This window comes from Amphiura filiformis, chromosome 2 (assembly GCF_039555335.1).
Source record: "Amphiura filiformis chromosome 2, Afil_fr2py, whole genome shotgun sequence".
Lineage (NCBI taxonomy): Eukaryota > Metazoa > Echinodermata > Ophiuroidea > Amphilepidida > Amphiuridae > Amphiura > Amphiura filiformis.
In genome coordinates this window covers 27,814,233-27,841,954 of record NC_092629.1, presented here as the reverse complement: position 1 = coordinate 27,841,954, position 27,722 = coordinate 27,814,233, and the positions used below count along the sequence as shown (strand labels likewise).

Sequence of the window (27,722 nt, the reverse complement as noted above, 5' to 3'; positions counted from 1 at the left end):
GAAGTCAGAGCTACTCCTGACGAAAGCTTGACAGTTCTAAACTTGTCCGACGGCGAACCCGCTAAAAACCCACTAATTGTTATGAATTCCCGTCGTAAAAGCCTATCCCACAACTTATTGTTTCGGTATGTTTTTATTACAGACTTGGGGAACATTAAGGCTATACTTACGAAAGCTACTGAAAAACTCTGTGGCTTTTTGGACCCCTATTATGTCATTGAAAACATGTATGCATGGCGCATGCTTTCCTTTGATGACAAGCAGAAATTAAAAGGCATACAAGCTTTTTCCGATAAGGTTGATGTTTTGCTGGAAACATTGAAACGAAAAGAGGCAAAAGCATATTTTGTGTTTATGTCGGCACTACGTAAAGAACGTGATGATTTATTCAGGGAAGTTGTTAATATAGAATGTGAATTTACCAAAGGTATGAAGTTCCTTGTTTTAATTTGTTAAGTTATACACTACATGATTCCTATTGGGGCCGCCTGGACAGGTACACTGTCGCCGAGGTACTTGGCTGGTACTGTGTAGTACCAGGGTAGTACCAGTGTAATACAACTTGTGGCGGGTCCTGTGCATTAGCATCATTGGTACTATGCGAGCTACTTTGTTTGCACCAGTCGGATACCTTGGTGACGGTAAACCTGTGCAGGCGGCAACAATAAGAATCTTGTAGTATATGATGATACTTCTAAATCCAAGAATTTAGAGTGCATTATTTTGTAGGTTAATAACTGCATATTACTGATGGGAGCTAGTGAAATTAGATAAAATAACGCACTTGGGCTGAAATGCATCTAATGCACGAGCCCTATTTCATAAAAAAAAACCTGCAAATATTATGCATCCACCTCCAAGGAAAATGAATCTATCATATATGTGACCAGTTCCAACAAAACCCAGAACAAGTCGCCAGGCATGTTTTTAAGTTATAGGCTTTTAAAGATGACATTCTCGTAAAAAATCAAATTTTGGAATTCTTACTTTCATGGTATTTGACCTTGGGACTAAATGGACTTTCAAATCCTTGAAAGTACATATTAAAAAGAGGTTTATTTAATCAATAAATAACAGTTGAACTATGATAATCCCTATTCAATCCTGTGTAATGCAGGAAACTAATTAGCCCATTACTCCGATAGTAATGTGGCAAAAATATCCAAGGTATTATTTACAAAATATCCATTTCTTGAAAAGTATTGATGCTATGTATATAATTTTTGTATCATTTTAAAGCCTATTGTCCAATGCTTACATTTTTATTCAAATCATGAAATGTGACTTGTTCCTGGTTTTGTCAGAACGGGTCACATGTGACGCAAATGCATTTAAAAGCACTGCATGTAGTATGCAGAGTGCACTAAGACACTGTTAATACACTCCATGTAACAGTATGTGTATTTTTTGAAAAGCTTTTCTGATTGGTTGCTATTATAGGAGTGTATGTATGAAGGCTATGAAGAGTTATATTTGTATATTTTTGGTCAAACATCTTGAGTTTGAGTATGAGTTTGTATAGGTGCCTACCTGCTCGGAAAGCAGTGCTAGTCAATGAATGCAGTTTTTGAGTTTTACCCTCAATAAAGATAGAATAAATAAATAGATAAATAATTCTAACCAAAAAATATGGGAATGAAAGTTATATTCTTATTGCGATATTTGCAGCACAAAAGCTACACTCTAAATTTAGCCAACCAAAAGCTTTAGAAGTGACCAAAGGAGATGGACCAAGAAAAGCTAATGTAGTACATGAACCACGCAAGAGGCCTAGGCCTAAAGGTAAGGCAGTGAGACTTTTTTTCATCATGTACTTACAATTGAACTCTTGAGGTTGGCCACTTGTATTACAGTGTAGATATGCTAAATTTAAAATTGGGCAAATGCTGTTGTTCTTTGCTAGGATAATTGCATTTCTATTGGCTATTTCATTGCTATATAAGTATTATTTTTAATTTGTACTTATTGTGTGATTTATATTGCCTGATCTGGACCTCTTGAGAGCTTACCAGAATAATAATGAATGAATGAATAAAATGATAGTGTCGAATGCTGCGGATGGGTCAAGCAAAACAAGGAAAATAACATTTTGCCTATATATTCATATCATCCAATATATCGCTATGGTTTATTATAATTATTCCCCGATTGAATTGTTCAAACCAGTATCCAACATTGTGTCTATCATCTATCCAATAGGTAATGAAAATACAGCACCAGGAGCAGTCCATAAACGAACACGTTATGGTAAGACCATGTTACTTTCAAATCTGTCTACGGTAAAACCAAAACTAGTTTGTGAAAACAAATCGAAAGGACTATATTCTGAGGTAGATTTCAAGAAGAATGAATTAATCGGGGGGGCTCCCTAAAAATACTAGTAGGTGACGGGGATGTGCGGGCACATTGACCCCCATTTTCAAACCGCCTGTCACTAAAATGACCCCCTTTTTATTTTGTTCATTTTGCTCTCACCTAATGACTCCCATTTTTAAAAGGCTCTCTCACTGAATGACCACCATTTTTTAAAATAAAAGCTCTCACTGAATGACAATCAGGTTCCCAAATAAATGCTCGAGCACTAAATAAACCCCATTTTCAGAACAAAATGCTCTCACTGAATGACCCCATTTTCAGAAATATATGTTCTCACTGAAAGATCCCCATTTTTAGGAAATGATCTCACTGAATGCCCAAATTTTCAAAAATGAATGCTCTCACTGAATGACCCCCTATTCCCACCCCTATTTTATCATCCTCACCAAATGAGCCCCTATTATTTGGTTCTCTCACTGAAAGACCCCCTTTTTTCTTTATTTAGTCTGTCACCGAAAACCCCCTACTTTTGGAGTCGTGTCCGCACATCCCTGTCACTTCCATATTTGAGTGCCCCCCCGGGCAATTAATGCTATATTACGTGTGTTGTGTCAACATTCATGGTAAAGTATGTTTATTTAGCCATGTCTCAACAAGTAACAAAGAGTATGCCATCTTTAGCCGATAATTAATATACAAAAACACTGGCATAAATGCTATTTTGTATGTCAGTCTAATATAAAATAAATAATTAAAAAAATGTTGTTTGATTTAAGGGCTGGGGTATGAACGTTTGGACAGTATTTATTTTGGGACATTAGAGCACATCAGACATATCGAATTGCATTCTGAATACGAAGAATGTCATTCTGATATCAAATAATTTTGATTTTTGAAATTCGCAATTTAATACACATTTTATGGCAAATCATTAAAATTGATATTTTTAATATTTAACAGTACTTGAAGTAAACTTTAGAAATCTGATGATTTATACTTAAAGTGTATGTAGGTGGGATGAAAAGCCGACGATCAATTGAAAATTTTGACCTTTCGTATTGAAGATATGGATTTTGTTTCCCAAAACACCAAAAAAAAAATTAGGTCTTTTGGGAAAAAATCCATATCTTCAATATGAAAGGTCAAGATTTTCAATTGATCGTCGGCCTTTCCTCCAGCTACATACACTTTAAGAATATATCATTAGATTTATAAAATTTACTTCGAGGACTGTTATATATAAAAATTTGAAAAATGTCAAATTTTTATAATTTGTCATAAAATTTGTATTATATTGTAATTTTCAAAAATGAAAATTATTTGATATCAGAAAGACATGCTTCGTATTCAGAATGCAATTCGATAGGTCTGAGGTGCTCTCATGTCCCACAAAAATACTGTCGAAACGCAATAAACGCTCATTTTAGATCCCTTAACGTGCGCTTCAGCTTGGCATGACCTAATTATCAGCACACTTCAGCAATTATTCCACTGCCATTAGGATATATCAGAATCATTTCCGCTTCACCAAGTCCGCATCAACTGATGAGCAGGTACTCTCAGCGACTTAAATTGTGATTACCCCCAGCAGCTCCCCATTTTACACCTGGGTGGAGTAAAGCAATTGGGAATTAAGCTATCTTGCTCAAGGACGAAACACACTGGCCGTGGTGGGGCTCAAACCCGTAACCTTTCGATTATGAAGCTCACGCCCTAACCATTGGGCCACCGTGCTTCCCATATATTAACATATGAATAGATACCCCGAGGTAAATGAATAAATTGAACCTGGTAAAACACATTTTAAACAACCACTGAACTTAGTATTTGCATGGAGTGCATTAAAAATTTATCAATACACTCTCAGCATCTCAAATCTTTTTTTTTCCAATATAATGCTAGGAGTGTATCTATTGCGACCAAAGTAATATTTTGCTGACAGATCCTTGTAGCAGTCAAGTTAGCTCAACCGATAAGTCGTTTGGCTATGGTACGAGAGGTTGTGGGTTCAAACCCCGATGGTAGTTAGTACGCTCTTGTGTAAAATTGCATTAGCTTGAAATTCCTGTGGACAGGGAACTTTCTGCTAATTGTCTTGTTGTAACCTGTACAAAACTCGGGGAGCTGATCCTGGCTGCAAATGTCTATTGTGGAATGTCTACATGTAGGTTGTGCGCTTCTTAGTCCATATGAAGAGCTCTGTTGCAAAAGCCATTAATTTGGACGAATTTTGGTATTTTACCCCTCTTGACCTTTGGTTGACCTCTGGTGACCTTGAAATGACCTCCATCATATTTTGAATTATATCGGAACTTAAAATGAATATAAAAGTGTTGGAAAATAATTTCTTGATATCTAATAGTAGCCTTGGATGTTCTTTAACTATTAAAACCAAAAAGAACTATTTTGGGGTCACTATGTTTTAAAAAATTGTTGTAATTAACGAAAGCTGTAGCTTCGGAAATGCTCAAAAACATCATTTTCCCGGATTTGATTCAAAATTCATATTTAAAAAAGTAAATGAGATAATTCAATTTTTCCTTTTGATTTTGAAAGCATTAGTCAAGTTACATAAAGTAATGCAAACAAATGGGCTCAAAGTTGATTGCAAAGGTGGTTTCTAGAAAAGAGGTAAATTTTATTTTGTTGCAAAAGCCCTTACATCCACAAAAGGCGCGATATTAAAGAAATAATAAAATAAATAGGAAGGCTTGAAAATTGTACCAAAACTATTCTTTTAGTTTCTATTCATCAACACTTTATCCGAACCCAAATTGAATCAAATCGAACAAGTAATACTTGCACAATTAAAAAAAGGTTTTGAAACAAAGCTCTTCATATGTTGTTGTTTAATAGTTTATGGAATGATGTGGGGCCGTGGTCAGCGACAACCTGTAATGTACTTGTGCTGAGGCTTGTGGATCAACGTCTAGGCGTTGTGCCTGTGCGTAGCGCACTATAAATCACTACACTTATTTTTGCGGCACAAGTCCCGAATATACAGCTCCCGAGTAAATGCCATCAATATGAACCCAACAAGTTCTACTTTTAAAGCCCTGGATCATCCTGACTTTTAGACCAAACTCGCTATATAAGGACTAATTTTTTACTTTCGCATAAAGATTTAATTTTGCACCAGGGTTATACAGTTGCCAAATACTTTAGTGTCAAAGTGTAATGTAATGGAAGGAAGGCACAACATAAGTAGGCTTAGATTTATGACGGATTACAGAAGTGATGACTTTCTTTCTGTGTTAAGTTTCGGTATCGAATGCTGCGGATAGGTCAAGGAAACAAACATTTTCCTCATCAACATTATCTAGTATATCGCTATTTATCAAAGTAGGTTTATTATAATTATTCAAATAACCAGTACGTCGTGTCTCTCATCTATCCTAGGTAACAAAGGTGCAGCTTCAGGAGCGGACGTCCCTAAACGAACACAATATGGTAAGACCATATTCCATGTCACTTTTAAATTAAAAATATGCCTGTAAAACAAAACCTGTAAAGCTGAATTTATACTTGATCGCTGAGCGATTGCGAAGAAATGCTTTTGGAAAGCATCTCCTGTCGCTTTTGCATTTATACTTATCATGGCGGTAGCGATTGCAGGCGACAATTTAAATATTCTAAACGCCACAAAATACATTTTTAAAACATTGGTTGCTGTCAATAATTATTGTTTTGAATTAATTCATCACCGAAAATAATAATCGAGAAAGGCAAATTAATTAGCAAAATAATAGATCCAGTTGGTTGTATATGATTGGTTGACGCATTCACGTGTCAAGCGATATCGCTGGAAAGTTGAGATTTCTTCAACTTGCAAAAGCGATGTCGTTTTTGCCTCAGTGATTTGAATCGATTGATCGGCTTGACGCTCTGGAAATGTAAGTGAACACTGAGCATGCGTGAGAATCGCTTTTCTGCAAAAGCGATCAAGTATGAATTCAGCTTAAGACTGGCAAAGAGACTACACACAACCGGAAGTCAGTTTCCCGGCAAAGTGGATCAGATACTCAGATCTGATGAAGTCCTCCATGGAGACAGACGAAATATTAGTAAGTAAAAACTTGTTGGTTTTGTCAAACAAAATTAAATATGCCAATTGATAACCTCTTGTTATTTTGTGAACGCAAAAGGACTAATAATTTCCAATTCTTGCCTATAGTAACTGTGTCTCGCATTGCGGTGAAGCATATATAGATTATAGGCCGTCGTCTTCTTCATTATTTAGATTTCAAAAAGAACAAATTATTATTGTCTCACCTGAACAAATTAATGTATACTCGCGTGTGCTAAAGGATATGTTGATGCATCTAATGCACGGTGCATCACAGGGGCAAGAGCATCTGACAAACCCATGTATCAATATTCAGGACAAGTACATTGATTTATCCAATTTCTTAAAATTAAAGTAGCTATTACTGTCTTTATGTGAACATTGGTGCAATTTGAAAAACAAGCGTGTAGAAAGATACGCCTTATGGAAATCAGCCACTCACTAAGCTCTTGAAATGGGAAAGGCCGCGGTCAGTGCATGTTCTTATCGATGATACACATTGATGGCCACTCACTTCAGGCAACTAAAATATCCCTGTGAAAACATCTCAATTAGCTAAGCAATTTCACACTGCATGTTTTGATTGAATTTGCAATTCTCAAATCATAAAAATGTTCCCGAAAATTATTTTGCCTGCTATCAAATGCAAGGTTCTTAGCATATCAGTTTCAATACTAATCATTCAATCAAGTTTTAAAGAATTGTAGTATTCCAAACAAGACTGTGTGTACTTTCTTTTTGTGCTGTTTATTTCGTTGTATGTAACTGCTGCCTTTTGTAAAACCATTTGTTGTCACTCTTCGATTAAAATGGTGTTATTTATGACTTGGTCAGTAATGGCTAATTCATAATGTAGTGGTTATTTAAATGATCAATTTAGTTACTACATGTTACTATTTTTTTTTATGATTCTCAGACATCAAAATAAAAATGGATCTTCAAGGAGGCCCTGTAGACCACCTCAAAATGATTGATACAATCTTCTCACAGATGTTAAAGCCTCAAATCTTGTCCAACTTAGTCAACAATACGTTCAATCCTCTTGGCTGTACATTGGTGAAGTTCATTACAATTCCTGCTGGTTCTATCCAGTATAGTGTCCAATGTGCAGATGTCATAGTTCTGAAAGATACTTTCCAAAGTACTGAAGACAGCTCTTTGGACAAACAACTGGATAGGGCATTGCTTACAAAGGATGTAATTGGCGAAGAAGAGGGTATAAAAATTAAGACCACGATAGATGAGGCAGAGTTCAAACACGCTGAAGAAAAACTTGTGAAATTGGGTAAGAAATATTTAAAGCTAATGCTATATATATCCTTGTAGGATATGTGTTCGCTTCCCTCTTTATCTCTCTCTTTCTGTGTTTTCTCCTTTTTTCTCAGTCCAAATTAACCTTTTCATTCTTATGTCCTAGTGTTGCCAGTTAATTTCCTTTTATCTACTTTATGGTGTATGGGCACGATGAATTTGATTGCATAAGGATCTGGTACCCCAATAAACGCAGGATCAGAGTGATCACGCCATTCAAGACAATGGCACGAGGAGAGAGCATGACAAAAGTTAATCAATCAAATAAATCCTTTTAAAACAAGTTCAAGTCATTCTACATATTCCTTTTAATGTCTGAATGTAACCATGATTTAGCTAAGATGATCAACCAACATCTCGACACTTCCCCCTCCCGTATTTTAATGCCTTTCTCTCAACAATTGTTTTAAGGTTGTGTTTAAGGTTGTGTTTGAGAAATGTCAAAGACAAATAGTGACCTTGTTGTGTGTATAATCCATTTATGTGCACAGATGTGTAACTTCAAGGTATTTAAAAAAATACATTTGCAAAAAATTACACAAATTTACAATAATTTGATTCAATGCCAAATTGAGTTAATTTGATTTGATAATGTATTAGATCTTCCTGGTATACCAAGTACCCCTAATGCTGTGAACATCGACAAGACAAGTGTAAAGCTTACCTGGTCACCTGAAGGAAACCAAGAGAGTGGCAAGTTTAGAGTGACAGCATATATCGTTGAGAAATGTGACATCAGTAAAGGATATTGGTCTCAAGTCAACAAGAAGGTTAGTTTTTTACATTTGCCTTGAACAAGTAGTCAGCCAGCCATTGAGTGAGAGTAAATGCATAAGTCGTGTTCTAATAGAGAGATTGCGATGTTCCAAACGCAGCACATGGACCGTATGTTTTCACATACGTTTTTACGTACGTTAATACGGTGTTAAATATTGCTAGTTTCGGTTCCAAACTGGATTGTGCTCATTCGTCACGAAGGAGAACAAGTCGGCTGGAATAAAGACTATAATATTTGATCTCATCTAATCTAGGTTGATAGAGGGCATAGTGATTGAAAAATTAATAGTAAGCGCAGGCTACTGAGTCTCTGCCTAATTCAAACAGCCCGCTTTTGATTTTGACTAAAATTTTGACTTAACATGCTGCTTAAACTTAATTGTATTTTTGTGCTCCCCAAATATTATAGTTGCCCAAAAATATATATTTTGGTAGATTAAAGATCACTACATCCATATAACATGACTTTACTTTCAAAATGAGACTTTTTCGTCCTGAAAATTGGGCACGTTGCATGAACTTCGACATGAGGTAAAATCAGCATATTTCAACGTAGCATCTGCGTTTTATACTACGTTGGAATCCAAAATGGGAAATCGCAATGTCATTTTTTGTACGCAAAGTATCACACACATTTCTGCGTATGGACATCGCATATAAATTTAGTCGATTTTCAACACATCGCTGTACCTTTATTATAACGATTTGTTACAAACAAAAAGGATCATAATAGTAATTAGACTTTCCTTCGTATGTTCATTATCATTGACTGTTTTTAACATATTGTGAAATGGACAAATTTTGTGCATTTTCAACGATGTATCTACGAAACTGGCTAAATACATGACCTTGCTTCGATACAGGAGAGTGATTTTGAATAGATCAACGTACGTTCGATACCTACATTTGGAAATCGCAATCTCTCTAATATATTTCGGTATCCCAACTTCAATGTGTAGCATGTCTATGAAAAGGAGATACATGCAAATGACGCTTAATATAGTGCATTTCCAGACATGAGCAATACGCTTTACATGCAACAAAAATAAATAAATGAGAAACTTAGGTTATTCCTTCATGTAATTTTACACGAAATTAGGGTTAGGGTTAAGGTTAGGGTTAGTTTAGGGTTAGAATTAGGATTAGGGTTATGATTAGGATTAGGCTTAGGGTTAGGGTTAGGATTAGGGTTAGAGTTAGGATTAGATTACACAAAATAATTACATGAAGGATCGACCGAAACTTAATGACCACAGCAATGCAGTAAAAGGGAAACATATGCAATGAAAAACTAGTACAAGTGGGTTTTTAAACTGGCTTTAAAGGCACTAACAGTGGGTGATGAACGGATGGTTATAGGAAGGTCATTCCACAATTTGGGACCACAGACACTGAAAGCTCTATCGCCGAACCTCCTGTTGTATTTCAGAGTCGCAAGACAGTTTACATCCTGAGCGGAGACCTTGTCTTAATGGTGTGTGAAAATGGTGATGCTATTTGTGAGGTAGTTCGGAGCCAGATTGTGCCAACAGTTTCCCCTCTCTGTGTCAAACTGTTGGCAAATATATGTTGTTGGGTTTTCAATCACTTTGGGTGATTAGTGGAATTAGAATGAAGGATTTATTTCATTCATTAATTTTAATTAACAAACTTGGCTAAAATATGTGAAATCCCTATCATTCATGTTGCCACGAGCTTTACTACATAATTGTTGGCCTTTGACCCAATAACTTGTGAATGTATGAGATTTTGATAAAATTAACACTCTCTTTTTTTTTCCTAATTTAATAAAATGTTTAGGTGTGTGAGAGCAGTTATGCCATTAAGAATCTGACTCCAGGCAATCAGTACCAATTTCGTGTCCATGCTGTGAATGCAGCAGGTGTTGGAAAAGCAAGTACACCAACAGATGTAATTACAGCTAAAGAACCACCTCCTTATTCATTATTTGGTAAGAGTTGTTTTAAATTTCTTAGTCAAAATTCACAGCACATTGTCAGTTAACTGTTCAACATGTGATTCATTGTCATCAAACCAAGGAATCATAGATGGAATACTATACCGCTCTTTTCAAAGACACTAACCTTACAGATATAAACTGAAACACTCAGCATAAAGTGAAATCTCTATAGTATTATTGTCACCCTCATAACCAAAGTGCCTAAGTCATTATTACATGTTTCTCATTTGCAATTTTGATTTTCTGAGTAATAAACCCACAATTAATCAAATTTTCAGCTGCATTCTTCATTAACTTGTGAATACATCAAAGAGATGAATTCCATATGTTGATGAAGAATGCGGCTGGAAATCTGATTAATTATGGGTTTATTACTCAGAAAATCAAAATTGCGAATGAGAAACATGTAATAATGACTTAGGCACTTTGGTTATGAGGGTGACGTTATGATATATGTGTTATCCCTGTTCTTTGATAATTATAATCTGGTAAAATGCAGAGGAACATTGTATCGTCTAGTGAGGGGCAATACATTCAAAAATCCTGTTACATCACTATGGCAAGGATGCAATGATTGTCGCAATTTTTAAGATGGGTGATCACACTCAGTGTGGATACTATCATGGGATATATCCTTACTCTACTGTTGGTAAAGTTGTTGCAAGCTGCCAGGAAAGTACTGCCTGAAAGCCAATGTGGGTTCATATCCAGTTGATCCATTATTGATCCAATTTTTACGCTGTACCAGCTCCAGGAGAAATCGAGTGGGCAGCAGAATCCATTTAACATGGTCTTCATTTCAACACCATTGATAGAGAACTACTTTGGAAACTACTTCGTCAAGATCTTTTGTGAATTTCATGATGGGATACATCTGACTGTGCTAGATAATGGTGATACAATAGCAGGTCCCCCACTGTAAAAATCTGCCCAGCCAAATTTGCACGCTACAGAGCCTGAAAAATAAGATCCGGTGAATCACAAATTGACACACATATGGGAGCTGCCATGGGGTGCTAACAACAACGTGGGCGGTCGCCGGGGTGCTAACGAACGCGTCGCCAGCACAAGCATCCTACGCGATCAATAACGCGTATAGGGCGCATTTAAAGGAGTATTTCGTGATCCTAGCATCCTCTTTTTATGACATTTTTCAGTACATATCCACGAAAAAAGCCTATTCCGAAAATTTCAGTTGATTCCGATTTTGCTTTTGCGAGTTATGCATGATTATGTGTATTACACTGCTCCATAGACAATGCGTTGTAATTTCGTTCTGGTGCACCAGAACAAAATTCAAATTTCACGATATCTTAGCTAAACGAATTAATCTGCAAGAGATATTTTGTACATAAACATTATGTAGCCAGAGGTTTCCAGCGATATAAAAATCTCAACTTTTTTTGAGAAAAGTGGGGATGAGGCTGTGGATCACGAAATGCCCCTTTAAGTGTGCCGTAATATAAGCGACCGGTAGTTCCTGATACGCGATGACAGGGTCAATGGCCGCATCCACGCAGTAACAAACTTCTGAACTTGCTGTCAGGGTCCTGACAATAGAGCCATTTCCAGTTTGTTATGGTGTTAAGCAGGGGTGTATGCTAGCACCAATCCTATTTAGTCTTTCTTGGCAGTGAGAAGTGTTTACCAAAAATTGTATGAGCCTCTTCTGTGATCACTTTTACTACTTGATATATGCGCTGTTCGTGCATGCATCCCACGTGGTGTGATGACGCAATTGCCCTAAGTGATATATAGGCACGGTTTTGCTGGCCAGCGAAGCCCAAGACCCGTGGCAAAGTGTCGCCGACCGAGTGCTTGGCATGCGAGGGGTCTCGGGTTCGAATCCCACCCAGAGCAAACAACTTCTTTCCTTCTTTTCTCTTTATTCTTTCCTTCTTTCCCTTCCCGTCGCTGAAAAGCCCTTAGGGGGTTAGGGTTAGGTTACCACTATCGAAACTCAGTATAGGCTTCCTTAACCCTAACCCTCCTGAATACTACAAAATACTACTTGATATATGCGCTGTTCGTGCATGCATCCCACATGGTGTGATGACGCAATCGCCCTAAGTGATATATAGGCACGGTTTCGCTGGCCAGCGAAGCCCAAGACCCGTGGCAAAGTGTCGCCGACCGAGTACTTGGCATGCGGTGGGGTCTCGGGTTCGAATCCCACCCAGAGCAAACAACTTCTTTCCTTCTTTTCTCTCTTTATTCTTTCCTTCTTTCCCTTCCCGTCGCCGAAAAGCCCTTAGGGGTTAGGGTTAATAGACTTAAAACCAAAATGTTTTATTCAAATATAGATTCACCCAGCCAACCTGGTAAGCCAGAAGGAGAGATCATTAGTAGGACAAGCATCAGGATCACTTGGTCAGCTCCGAAAAAGGATGGTGGTTCTCCTATAACAGGATATGTCATAGAGCAAAGTCTTGGTCAAAGTGAGCAGTGGACTAGAGTCAGTAAAGAGAAGGTAAATGTTGTTGTAAATCATAGACGTCATATCAGTGTAAGTCTCTAGGGAAAAGGCATTTTATTTGGGGGACTTAACTATTTGGTGAGGGTGGTGATATCGGTAGGCCTATATTTTTAGAGACTAGATTGGTATAGCTAAATATTTTGCCTTCATGCAAATTAATTGCTAAGTTTTAGGTTAAAAGAAGCTATGTTTTTGATTGCATTTTGATGGGTGGTTGTGAAGAAATTCCAACCAAAAGGCCATTTATTCTGTATAGGAAAAAAGATACTTGAGTTTCTCTATTTTTGAGAAACTGTAGAAAGCTATCGTAGGACGTGTTTCGATTAATGGTGATCAAGACTTAGTTGATCTTTTTATTCATCTCATCAGCTACATTTTGCTCAGCTTAATTTTAAGATCACCTAGTATGTTGGTATATTTGTTCACAGTAGAAACATAAATCTGCATAGCTATATAACTTTGGTCTAAAATGCCTAACTTTTTGACATTGGCAATTTGGTCCATTTTTAGTGACAGTTTTTCTCTAAAAATGGAAAATGCAATGTCTATGGCATTGTGTCGGCCTATGCTAACATTTAGTTTGTTCTGTGACTGATACTTATTTCACCCTATCAGTATGTTGTATTTTTCCTGTTGAATCTTGCATTTGCTCCTGATTAATATTTGTGTGTTGTTGTGTTATCATTAGGTTACTGAGCCCAGTTATACCATAGAAGACCTCAAGGCAGGCACACAATACCAATTCCGAGTATACGCTGAGAACATGGGAGGACATAGTGACCCAAGTCAACCATCAGAAGTCATTGCTCTAGAAGGTAAGGTATCTTTTTAATTGCTCCAGTAACATTGTACAGAAACTTGGATAGCATAAGAGAGAATTCCAAATAAAAACTAACTTCTTTGGTTTTCCCTGTTTAATTTGAGAGCAATAAGGTAAGGTTTGTGATAGGGAAAATCATGCCCTTTAAGACAAAAAAGAGGTTCTTAAAATGGAAAACTAAAGGAGGCTATGTGATATGTGCGAAGTGTAATTTTTTTGTATAATGTATTGTGTTTTTGCCCTCTTTTTTCTGACCGCTTCAAAATTTCAGATTTTTTCTCTGGCAACTAAGAAAGAAAGGAAATTATATGTTACAATTCAAATTTTAATGCACTATTTGCATCGTCTCCTGAGACAAAGCTCCTTTTTTGGCCTATTATTCTGTTCATTTTTTTTATAATTTCAATACAGATGTATCATCTTCAACTGATAAGCCAGACCAAACAGCCGCGAAGGAAGGTGAGATTATTATCATCCCCTTATAAATATAATCAATGTAAATACCAAGGGGGTATGATAGATCTAGTTCAAATTGGGGAAAAGCAGAGCCCCTTGCAAGTAATTACGCAGTACCTCCCAGGTACAGCAGTGCATAGCTAGGCTCCCACATGGGTACCCAAACTGAGACTGCAGCGGTACCTCGTTGCCCGTTCAGGTTGATACAGCCATTGTGGTAGGGGGAAGTTGCACCGGTGCTGCTGTACCATGGGGTTACCATGGTGGTAGACCAATGCAGGGTCAGTCGTCTGCAAGTTATGTAGCATGGTACCCACTGCAGGGTGGTTTCCTTCATGGCCTAAAGCTGTGGCAGATTATTCCCACCTAGTGGTTTTGCAGCACCATCAGCTGTCTAGAAAAATGGGTCATGTTGATATACCAAAAGACCAACAATGCTATCCATGTTTGCGGCACGTCCCTGCGTGGTCATTTGTACTGAGTACCCCGGATATACCACATGCTGCTAGATAATTCAGGGTCTCGCAGGAGTACTCCCTCTTCTCTTGCTTCACATTCTGCTACCCAAGGGGTACAGAGTGCTCAGGCAAGCGATGTCTGTTCTTTGTCTTCTTCGTCATCAGAAAATGACTCGGAGTCAGAGGGCGATTCTCAGTCTGATGATTCTGAAGACGGAGTTCCAGCTCTCCTTCCTCCGCTACCCGTTGAGAAAATGACCAGCACCAGTCTTCCCCTGGACAACAAGAAAGCTGGCTACGCCCCTGGCTCTCGCATTCGCATCCAAAATCAGGTTGATGTATCATAAGGCAGTCAGGCTCTTTGGTTGGATCAAGTTTCTATTTAGAGAATAAAGGTATTGTTTTTAGCCGCTGTCGTGCATCTATTGTTTCATATAACACGGGCGACATCATTATTGTAAGTAAAACAACGAGGTGAAGCCGAGTTTATTTACACCAAAAATAATGATGTCGCCCGTGTTATATGAGACGATAGATGCACGACAGCGGCTAAAAACAATACCTTTATTCTCATTCTTAAACACTTCAATTCAAATAAAAATATTATACAAATTTTAATCAAATTAAATCTACATTTTGCAAGGAATTACCTAGAGCTTAAAATCGATCAGTCCTGTTGATGCTGTGCGCCTCCGATTGGTCCAAATAGCGAGTATGCGTATCGCGTTGACGCACACGCGCTGACCCGTGTGATATCCTGTCATATCACACGGTAAAGCTGGGTAAGAACTAATAAGATTGCAGGAACGTTTAAGTGTTTAAGAATGTTCTAAACAATGGAGCAGGTTCACCGCTGGTCAACAGGCAGTAGAAGTTTTGAAGCCTTCCTTTAGGAGTCTTTGGACTAGACTCCATACACCGGACGATCATTCCGTATCTCCGGAAGCCTTGTTCTAGCACAGTACCTTTACATGTTACAAATGAGGATTACAATACCCTCCTGAGGATTCCACTATTGGACCCCGATACCGCCAAACACCTGCCACTTTTAGCTAAATGCATCCGTGTCCTAGCTACTCCACCAAAGGGAGGATGAACATTCTTTTACCCGAGAGGTACCCGGTTCAAAACCCGGTATCGGAAGGTTTTTTTTCCTCTCCATTTTTAACCCAAACTTTTTATATTCATTTGAAATGTACATATTGCAGGGGAAATATATTTTGTTTCCTTTTTTTCTGAAAAGGTACGAAAAAAAACAAAACAAAAAAAACAAATCAGCCTGCCAAATATTTTCCGTTCAATACGGGCCGGGCATTGTACAGCATGTCAGCATTCGTCATACGAACGGGAATTGTTGTTGTTGCTCCCCTGCCCAGAATGCAATTCACGTATACAAGGTATTGGATTGCAAATTTGGCTATTTATTCACATTTAAGCTGAAAATGCTCTCGTTTTTTCACAAATCAGCATAAAGGGGGAGATATTTGATATTATTATGTAATTTTAAAGACAATCCATATCCAAAACCAATAGGGTTACCCCCTTTAAAATATTAATGTCTGTTGGATTTATACTTCATAACCTGCTATCCTTCCTCCGCTACCCGTTGAGAAAATGACCAGCACCAGTCTTCCCCTGGACAACAAGAAAGCTGGCTACGCCCCTGGCTCTCGCATTCGCATCCAAAATCAGGTTGATGTATCATAAGGCAGTCAGGCTCTTTGGTTGGATCAAGTTTCTATTTAGAGAATAAAGGTATTGTTTTTAGCCGCTGTCGTGCATCTATTGTTTCATATAACACGGGCGACATCATTATTGTAAGTAAAACAACGAGGTGAAGCCGAGTTGATTTACACCAAAAATAATGATGTCGCCCGTGTTATATGAGACGATAGATGCACGACAGCGGCTAAAAACAATACCTTTATTCTCATTCTTAAACACTTCAATTCAAATAAAATATTATACAAATTTTAATCAAATTAAATCTACATTTTGCAAGGAATTACCTAGAGCTTAAAATCGATCAGTCCTGTTGATGCTGTGCGCCTCCGATTGGTCCAAATAGCGAGTATGCGTATCGCGTTGACGCACGCGCTGACCCGTGTGATATCCTGTCATATCACACGGGTAAAGCTGGGTAAGAACTAATAAGATTGCAGGAACGTTCTCAAGTGTTTAAGAATGTTCTAAACAATGGAGCAGGTTCACCGCTGGTCAACAGGCAGTAGAAGTTTTGAAGCCTTCCTTTAGGAGTCTTTGGACTAGATTCCATACACCGGACGATCATTCCGTATCTCCGGAAGCCTTGTTCTAGCACAGTACCTTTACATGTTACAAATGAGGATTACAATACCCTCCTGAGGATTCCACTATTGGACCCCGATATCGCCAAACACCTGCCACTTTTAGCTAAAGGCATCCGTGTCCTAGCTACTCCACCAAAGGGAGGATGAACTCAAGCACATTAACAAGCATGCTTGAATATATGTGTAGAGTTTCACCACTACCGTTGCCTCGGTAGGCTAGTGGCCAAGGATCACGGGGCAAAATCTGACCTTTTCCGCGAACTTAATCTGTTAAAGGTGCTGACAGCTAACTTCAACAAAAACGCCATGGGCCTAGCCCTCAGTATGTCCATCCATCGTCCGGAGATCACTTGCTTTTCCCTTCTAAGGGACGCTGGGGTTCTTATTTGGCAAGGCGTTCTGTCAGCTCATCGTAGAGCATGCCAAGAAAGTCGCCAATGAGGCCATATTTGCCTCCCCCACCCGGTTGGAGCTATTTCCTAGCTACAAGCGCAAGTGTGCTAATCGTGCAAGGGATCTCTGCAGTCCCCACCCTGTGGGTTACCTGATACACAGCAGGGTCCCTTTAACAGCAACCTATGCACCCGAGGGGGGGGGTACACAGTACAAATGGCCATACGGGGACGTGCCGCGAACATGGGTAACATTTTCGGCCTTTTGGTATATCAATGACCCCCTTTTTAAGCCAATTTTGGTATATGGTCGGCATTAAGTTCAATGAGTTGACCAGATCTTCAGGTTGTCATTATAGCTAGAGTCAGTATATGACTCAAATGGTTCAATGAGTTACATAAAAATGACCTTGTGTGGTATTTAGTTCCCAGGAAGTGAGTGTTGCCTGATGCAATTTGTGGTTAAATATTGATCCCTCACTACAAGAGTTATTACCATCGATTTGGTTGAAAAAGGAGGTGAGACATGATTAATTCTGTTGAGGCAGTGAAACTTAATGGATGGGTACTTTTTTTTTATTTTCTGAATTTTTTCGGAAAATAGCCCACTTTTGCCTCAATCTAGTCAAAATTTCTGCAATATTTTTGGGGAAATTTGTAAAAACTAAGACAATTTTGGTTAAATTCGGCCGCAAATTTAGACTTTTGGTATATCGATGTGTCAAAATTTCTTGATGGGTCCACTTTCAAATTCTCAGCTGCACACCCCTACCAAAACCAAAGTTGAGTACCCCACCCCCTGGGCATATGCAGTACCTCATGAGTGCAGGGATACATGGCAATGCTTTTTTACATAAAGAGCTTTAGCCAGAGTATCCTGGTACATAGCAAGGTCCTCGGGGGGGGGGGGCTATGTTGAGCCTCATTAGGTCAGCGTCACTGGGCTCCTGCCAGTACTGCGCTGGTGCCTCAGTACCCTCAGCCTGAGTTCTCACGTGCAGCTGGATCAACAGGGAGGAGGAGGGGTACCGGTGCTGCAGGGTTACCATGGTGTACCCAGGTGATTGATCCATGCAGGGTCCGTCACTTAGGGGTCACCCGTAGTGCCCACCATCAGCTTGATGCATTACTCCAGATCTTATCACACTGCTTCAAGTGGGGCAGCTCACCTCAAGCTGGGCTCCTGACAGGGTCAGACAGCACACCGGCTGTAGTAGGATGGAAAGTTTGGGCCAATGGACGAGCATGGTGGACCTATCTCGCATGAGGCGTTCTCAAAATATTTCCATCTATTTTCACAGCACCTGTCATCACCCATTTTCACAAGCACTTTCGATATCAGGAGCTGACAGGGAAGAGCTCGAGTGGTGGTACTATCACCCCAACTTAATGACCATTGATAGCGTCATAGCTTGTTGGGGGAGGCCAGAAGAGTACTTGAAGACAGAGTTTTTCATGTTTATGGAGATATGATTGTCAGGACGATGCAAATTGCAGGACTGACTTTATTTTCCTCGCACAAGGTCTTGTCGGCCGATGGTATGGCTGGCTTTGCAATAGATGCTATAGATATAGACAAAACAGCAATGAAGGCTTAATTACCGACCCGCCGATCTCAATAGTACCAAGGCTGATAGACAGGATCGTGAGGGGAGGATTGCAATTGTCATATTGATCACATCATGCTGGACAAGGTTCCTCTGTTTCAGGCCAATGGTCGATCTTCTCGTAGGTTTCCAACAACTTCTTCCTCGGATACCCCGAGGCACAGGGATCAGAGCAACAGTCTATCAACTGTGCACCGGCACTTGACAGCATAGCCCTTTATTATAATGAAAGACAAAGATATAAAAAGACTAGTTTGCGTCTGACGTCACTGTCAATCAAATTCTCTACGATCCTTGATTGGCTAATAGCGCGTATAAGGAAGGTCGATTCATCTGGCTGGTGCCGATCGGAGAAAAGGAATAGCAGTGAATGGCGAAAAATACGAACTCTGCAAAAAGCAGCTTTTCTAGGCATTGTGGACATGGTGCCTTCACCAAAGAAAGTTTCCTACTATTAAGACCTAACTTTTGAGATGGTTTGTATGTTTGTTGGTGCAAAATTAACATTAAGGCGCCCGGTTTTACCGCCGTGTTCAGCAACTCATATCATCACGACACTTGTAAACAAACCGTGCTCGGAGTTTGATTGACATATGACGTCAGACGCAAACTAGTCTTTTTATCTTTGTCTTTCATTATGGTCAAGAAAGAGCTTTCAGAAAGATCTGCTGGGCTCATCACCAATGGGAGCCAGAGTCTTCCTCCCTAGCATACAGTGAACACTCATTCCATGCCATGGTTAGAGTGATGAGGCAGGTGTGTCTCTCTTCTACAGCCCTGGTGACGCAAGTTACTGAGTTCTTGTCTGAGAAACTTGGATCATGATTTGACCAGCAACAATCAGGACCTGCGAGTTTGTGATCCTTTCCATATATCAAGGTTTTGGAGACGATGCTACCAAATCACCTCAAGGGAATGCTCACAACCACCCTCTAGTAGAAAGATCACCCCTCTAGGGGACATACTGCTGTTCATGAGTACATGCGACTCTACATACTGCAGTCCAGCTGAGGCTTGTTGATGCCCAAAACAGTACATGACCGGAGTCAAAAGAGGGCAGTTTTCCAGTCACCTTGAAAAGTTGGGTCCATTAGATCAATACCAGTGCAGTGATATCCATTCCAAAAGATTACCAAAAGGATTCATTATGTTGGTTATTCGCAGTCCTTGGTGCTTCCGGTTGTTGAGGGAGTGTCTGTCTTTCTCTTGGGTAGAGAAATAGGACGACATCCTGTCACGGATATACTTATTATTCCAATCTCTGATCAAGATACTTAAGGGCAGCTTCAAAACATGACCGCCGATTGACGAGTGGTTAATGGCGGTTGAACCGCTTTAAATTGTTTAGAGCAATAGAAACCAGCTCCCACCAGACGGAACCGGTGGACAACCAACAGTCAAGTTTTGAAGCCTACATCTGGTCAGTTACTTGCCATATCAAATTTCAGATGTTGATGCAAGAATTATCTTAATCAACATCAAGTGGCGGGGGGGGGGGGAATGGGCCAAATGCCACAAAATAAACATTTTGTAGCCAGAGGTTTCCAGTGATATAAAAATCTCAACTTTTTTTGAGAAAAGTGGGGGATGATGCTGTGGATCACGAAATGCCCTTTTAAACAAAAATATACACCATTATGTGCCATTTTTAGCTTAATTTAGTGATAAAATTGCTTTCTTCAATATTTCAAAAAAAGAGGTGAATTTCAAAAAAATAAAAAATAAAATAAAAAAATTAATTTTTTTGTATGTTTTCACAAAAAAAGGGGTAAAAAGTGTATTTTTTAACTCGAGATCTACTTGTCCGGTTTTTTTCCTTTTTACAGAGGGTATGATAGAGGTAATAACAACAACTCTGCCAAATTACAGCTCAGTAGGTCAAGGTGTTCACCTGATCTTATTCATCTGAATATTTTGTGCCATTCTGAGCAGTGCTGCACTGGGCCACTGGCAATTAAGCGCACTGTGGCGATGGACCAATTTTGACTCACACTTACAGAAAAACCAAATAAGTTATGATGCTGTAATTTGCAGGATAGTTACAAAACATAATTGGCATTAACATCTCCAATTTTTACAGAAAAATTATGAAAAATAATTTCAAAAAAATAAAAAAATAAAATAAAAAAATTAAAAAACAATTTCATGTCTCTTCATGAAAAGCTAGCCAAAAATTTTTACTCCAAACTTTTTTTTGTATGTTTTCACAAAAAAAGGGATAAAAAAGTGTATTTTTTAACTCGAGATCTACTTGTCCGGTTTTTTTCCTTTTTACAGAGGGTATGATAGAGGTAATAACAACAACTCTGCCAAATTACAGCTCAGTAGGTCAAGGTGTTCACCTGATCTTTGAAGTTTGGAGTAAAAATGTTTGTGATTTTATTCAAAAACTAATGATTTTTTTCAAAAATCTGACCTCGCCATGGTATTCCTCGACTCATTTCCGTTCCAAAAATTTATAGGTTTATATACTTTGGACATAAAAATCAGAAATAATGATGCTCCAAAAAGGTTCACGTTCTCTCTCATTACATTGCATTGCACTATCTCAATACATAGGGCCTTATTCACAAAGTTAATTTTCGCGTCATAAGAATTCACATATTTCAAATTTCGATGACATATTTGATATCAGTATGAAAAATGCATCAAAATGAATACAAACAATCCCAGTTTTGGTTAAGCCATTCTCCAAATAAAATATCACATACAAGTATACACCATAGATTTACAGTATAGGCCCATCAGTAGGCCCATCAGTAGGTTTTATCAAGTGAAATTTCGCGGCGTAAAAATTCTGGATTTTTAAAATTCCAATGACATATCTGGAATAAGCATAAAAATTGCACCAAAATGAATCCAAACTTGACTATTTTCCGTTCAGGGATTCTCGTGATAGAATTTATTGTTTTTAAATTAATTATTTATTTATTAACATTGTTATTATTGTTATTTATGCATGTTATCATTAGTATTTAATAAATTATATTTCCTGCAATTTTTTGGATAGAGCCAATATCTTCTGTTTTACTCAAGATGCTACACATCTTACTAGGTGGATGCTGGACTATGGCAAAGAGTAACAGCAAACTGATTATAATTAGAGGGGATGCTAGTGGGGGTATAGCCATACTACCAGATGTATTGTTTTTTAATTAATTATTTATTAATTAACATTGTTATTATTGTTATTCATTATGTTATCATTAGTATTCAATAAATTATATTTCCTGCAATTATTTTATTACATATTAATCTCATTGTATATTTTACTTGTTACATTTCAGATATAGGTGAATGGGAGAAACAAATGGTGATAGGTGAAGGCAAATTGAGGGTGCCAAGAGGCATAGCTATCCATGAGAGCAATGGAGATATAGCAATTGCAGACTACACGGCAGAATGTGTGTTTGTTTACAATACACAAGGGAAGTACAGGTTTAATCTTGATACAACACAAAAACTAAATAGACCCAGGGGTGTTGTTTACACCTCAGGTAAATATTATGTTACAGACTTCTCAGCTTATGTCAGGTATTATAATGCTGATGATGGTAAGTATTGTGGTAGTTGGCTGCCTGTTAAACCAGGTCACAATGTAGGTAATGATAAAGCACAGCTATATGGAATATGTGTGGACACAGATTGTAATCTGTTGGTAGGTGATATCAATGGTAAATACATAAGTAAACACACAGGTGATGGGAAACACATCAATAGTTTTAATGTTGACATAGGTCCTTGGTACATGGCTGTCACATCACATAATAATGTCATCATCTCTAATCAGAGTGAAGTACAAATCATCAATCAACATGGCTTAGTACATAGGGTTCAATGTCCTGGCATGAGTGACCCACGTGTTTGTTTTCATAGTGGTGTGTTGTTTATATGTGATTTGTATAGTGCCAATATCTTTTGTTTTACTCAAGATGCTACACATCTTACTACCATCCCAATAGATGCTAAACAACAACGTTATGAGTATGGTGGATGCTATGACATGGCAAAGAGTAACAGCAAACTGATTGTAAGTAGAGGGGATGGTAGTAGGGGTACAGGCAGAGTTGAAGTGTATACACGTAAAAAATAGACCCATTTATCAACATCATTAAATTAACATATCAATGGGATTATGCTAATTATATTAAATTATTCAAATTAATTTTATTTTCACATTTAATTAATTTTCATGGATATTTTTTTTATTTTCACATTTAATTAATTTTCATGCATACTTCTATAGGGTTTTACCATAGGGCAAAATCATTTCCAAAAAAATTGCATAGTTGATCTGAAGAACCGCTGAACCAAACCGAGTCATGTTTGTGCTTATTCAATTGCATTTTTTATGCTTAATCCACATACGAGGACGAAAGTTTAAAATTCCAAAAATGTTGGTGTTTTTTGGCGCGTTCAGTGATTCTGGTGGTAACTCAGATGCAAAAAAATTGAATAACGCGTCATAAAAATTTTAGATTTTGATAATTTCGTTGATGGATTTTGAATCAGGATAAAGAATCGAGCAAAATGAGTACAAATATGCCTATTCTTGGGTTAGCGGTTCTTATAGTTTATTATTTCATAAATTCATGTGTAATTCAATAGGGCATATAGGTACAGTGCATACTCCTATAGGATTTTACCACAGTTTGAAATCATTTCATGTTTTATAGGTTTATTTTATTGCATTTTTTATGTTGAATAAAAATCTGGAAACAAAAATTTAAAATTCCAAAATTGTTGAGATTTTTGAGGGGCGATTAATGTAAGCACTAAAATTCCAGCTCAAATTGGCCATATTTTACATTAACTCAAAGTGAATTTTTGCCTCGTAAAAATTCCGCGTCGTAAAATAATATTATTAGGCCAACACCTCGACTCTCCAGTGAAGCTCTTGTGTGAACTTTATATTATGTTTAATTGGCATTATTCAAATCCATGTAAACAATACATCATTATGACAGGATATTAAAACTTAAAAATATCAGTTGGTTGATTGATTGATCAATTGATTGTTTGATCAATTGATTGAGGGCTTGATTGATTAATTGATTGATTGAGTGAGTGAATCAATTATTGATTTTCCATGGTTTATTTGTTAATTTGTCAATATGTTACCAGTTGATCATTATAGATCTTGCTCTTTGGCCAATTTTATGGTACTTTATATTATTAACATTGTTTGATTTAATCTTCTTGTTAGCACTTTGATCAATAATTGTTTCAGTAGATTATTTCAAGATTATGTGAATTTGCACCGCTCATTGCTTTAGTTGATTGACTATTTGAAAACACACCCACACATGTTTTATGTCTTGATTGGAGATGATGCTTTATCTTGTCTGTGACAGGTTTGTTATCCAATTCTGCTCTTAATTATTTCACCTTCAAAATTGCAATTTTTCTATAGTGTTTTATATCATCTTTGTGTCATAATTTGAGATAGAAAAGTAAATTTAAAATTGATTAAGTTTTACCACCTTTCAATTTTATCAATTTTTTGCATTTTTTTTTTTTTTTTTCTTTTAAATACTGTGTTTTGGGATGTGTATTTTTATTAATGCCACAAAAAGTATTTGTTTTGGTATGATCCACAAATGACTGTGTATCATTTTAACTCTTCATTATTTGGGGGATTTTTTTCATATCATATTTACCTGTGTGTTTACTTATATATTTATTAGTGTGGGGACATTGTTAGCAATCTACTTATGTTCTTTTTCTTTATTTTTGGAATGTTTTAGCAATTTTTGGTAGTTTTTTAAACAATCACCATGTAACTCATATTGAGTAAAAAATTCAACTCTTGAAAAGAGTCTAATTTCAGATGTATTCATGTATTCCACTCTTTCTACATTACTTCCAATTTTACTCCTTTGGGAGTTGGATTCTTAATTTGACTCCTTTTTTCTATTTAAAATTCACACCACTTATTACCTCTGCTGTACCAAATTCCACTTAGCTTTGCATTTGATATCATTACTACATTTACTACCATCAGTACTTACCAGAATATAGCATTATATAACCTGCTCAGAAACTTTGAATGTAAACTCAACATTTGACCCAAAGTCAAGCCAGTAAACAAAATGTTACAAAAATCAACATTTTTGGAGAGTTATAGGATAGGCCTATACTCCTTAGGCGAGCTTACTTCACTCTCAGAATGTGACAAGATTATTATCACAGGTGGATAGCTCATTTACATTGATACCCCATGCCTGAGATGTGAGATACCATGGGTATTTTTCATTTACTCCTTCTTTTACCAGAATGTGACAAAACAATTCCATCAAAAAAAAACCCAACGTTAAAGTTAAATCAGCTCATAATTCAAAAAATAAATCAAGAACAACATTCATTTGCTTGATGATTGGGACTAATTTTGAGTTAATACTTTTATTACTCACAAATTTATTTATCTTCGTCTGAAATGCTTGACATACTGTCTTGTCTGTAACACATTGTGTGGTATCATGCTACAGGGTGATTCAAAAATAATGTTACCCAAGTTAATGTTTTTTTCGTACTTTGATATTATTGCATATTTTGTTTCATATTATTGATATTTGTATTATTGTGTTGATGTATTGTAATCTTGATTGAATCTTGATGATAAATTTGCCAATCATGTTGGGTAACATTCTTTTTGACACATTCTGTAGTAGCCTGTACTTCCATTGTTGTAAACAAATCTGCACTGTTATACTCCATTGTTGGATCGCTATGCATTGCCATATTTGGTGCTTCATTTGTTATCGTCACCAGCCATCATCCATCGCCATGGTGAGAGGACACCATCAACAGAGACAGACTGTGTTTGGAACTCCAGGTCTATACATTTTTAACCTTTAACCTTTCAACACTGATGCAATATGATAAAGTAACTTTACAAGATTGTGTTGGGTGTTGGTGCAATGAATTAATTTTATGAAGCAGTAGGCCTACATTTTATGATATTGGCTTGGATGGGTGGGGAATCGAAGGCATTCAGTTAATCTTAGCTAAACTGCCCCCTTTGCTGCATCCAATCATTGTTATAAAAATGCATGTGTGTACTAGTGTTGAAGGGTAAAAGCTTATACTAAGTAATGATATCGTGAGATGAATTTGTCTAAAGACTATTATTTATTATAAACTAGCTTTTCTTATGCATTTTTTTATAATATGATATCTGTACTTTTGTTTTTTAATGTGTATATTTTGTTTGTATGTAATGTTTTTTCTTGCCCTTTGAGGCAATGAGGCTTGTGTATATTGAGATATCACACCAACAAATAAATCCCCATAAAGATATGTACCGTATTCATTCCAATAAGCGCCCAGGGCGCTTAACAAAGTCATTTTGGGTGGGCGCTTATTTTTTACCTGGTTTACCTAATTTTTCGTGAGGGGCGTTTATTAGAGACGAATTTACGTATGTTATAAAAGGGTCCTGACACGTTCTAGTAGCTTTTCTGATGCTGAAAATGCATTGCAAGTTTACACAGGATGTGCAGTCCTCCAGTTATTTCACTGTATCAACGTCTATCTGTCACTTAAACATTAATGATACCCGTTAGCAAATTGAAAATAACCTGGGTGGGCGCTTATTGGGGCATGGGCGCTTATTGGAATGAATACGGTACTAAATTTGCCTCAAGAAAACATCATTTTTTCTTCGCAAGAGCGACTCAGTTCTTAGCGACAGCTATGATGGTTGAAATTAGCCCTAGCCTGATCCCTCTGACTGGGAAAAAATATAGGTTGACCGTCATTATTTTTTACGACTGGCTGGCACTCGAAGTCTATGATGTCTGGGAATTACTTAATTTACATCCAAAATCATGCCAGTGTTTCTGTACAGAAATGACTGCTTAAAATCATTAATAAATACTCGATCTCTCCCACCTGTGGTACACTTGCAGGATTTAATATTACTAATCATGACCAATCCAAATTTAGCCAAAGTTATGCAAATTTCTGCTCATTTTAATGCTTACTTTAGGCTTTTTTCTGAGAAATGCATTCAGGACGCACAACCGTATAATTCTATTTGGTGGTGTGAAATCGTGAGCATTATAAATTGCTCTTATTATCATTTACATAGGTGTATTTGTCATAATCTTTTTGTGAATTGAGTTCAATACCCTGTGTTAGGGTCATCAATGTGTCACACACTGTGTTAACTTCATTGTGAACAGACTGTAGCTCAATACACTGTGCTAGGTCCATCGATGTGTCACTCACTGTGTTAACTTCATTGTGAACAGACTGCCCTGTGTTAGGTCCATCGATGTGTCACTCACTGTGTTAACTTCATTGTGAACAGACTGTAGCTCAATACCCTGTGTTAGGTCCATCGACGTGTCACTCACTGTGTTAACTTCATTGTGAACAGACTGTAGCTCAATACCCTGTGCTAGGTCCATCGATGTGTCACTCACTGTGTTAACTTCATTGTGAACAGACTGTAGCTCAATACCCTGTGCTAGGTCCATCGATGTGTCACTCACTGTGTTAACTTCATTGTGAACAGACTGTAGCTCAATACCCTGTGCTAGGTCCATCGATGTGTCACTCACTGTGTTAACTTCATTGTGAACAATGTTGTTAATATGTGATCATATCAAGCAAAATATGAACAATGTGGACTACTTAGTTTTTGAGTTATGAGCTGATTTGACATCAATTACAATGAAATGCATTTGATGTATTATTTGAAGTTTGACTTTACTATCTGTCTAATTGTCACATTCTGGGGTTAAAGTCAAATACCAATTAAATATGAC

The 27,722-nt window shown here is 37.5% G+C and overlaps 2 protein-coding genes across 2 annotated transcripts in view; both read left to right on the top strand.

Annotated features, from left to right (window-relative positions):
- The window catches only part of LOC140146048 (dystrophin-like), a 108,371-nt gene that overhangs the window by 20,514 nt on the left and 60,135 nt on the right, over positions 1-27,722 (top strand). The window lies entirely within an intron of this gene.
- LOC140146042 (uncharacterized) lies at positions 159-24,031 on the top strand. Its single transcript, XM_072167785.1, has 11 exons — positions 159-427; positions 1,669-1,782; positions 2,200-2,247; positions 5,716-5,766; positions 7,299-7,667; positions 8,294-8,463; positions 10,271-10,421; positions 12,734-12,900; positions 13,595-13,721; positions 14,138-14,185; positions 22,236-24,031. The coding sequence occupies exons 1-11, from the start codon at positions 226-228 to the stop codon at positions 23,039-23,041; spliced, it is 2,253 nt and encodes a 750-aa protein (XP_072023886.1). The 5' UTR covers positions 159-225; the 3' UTR covers positions 23,042-24,031.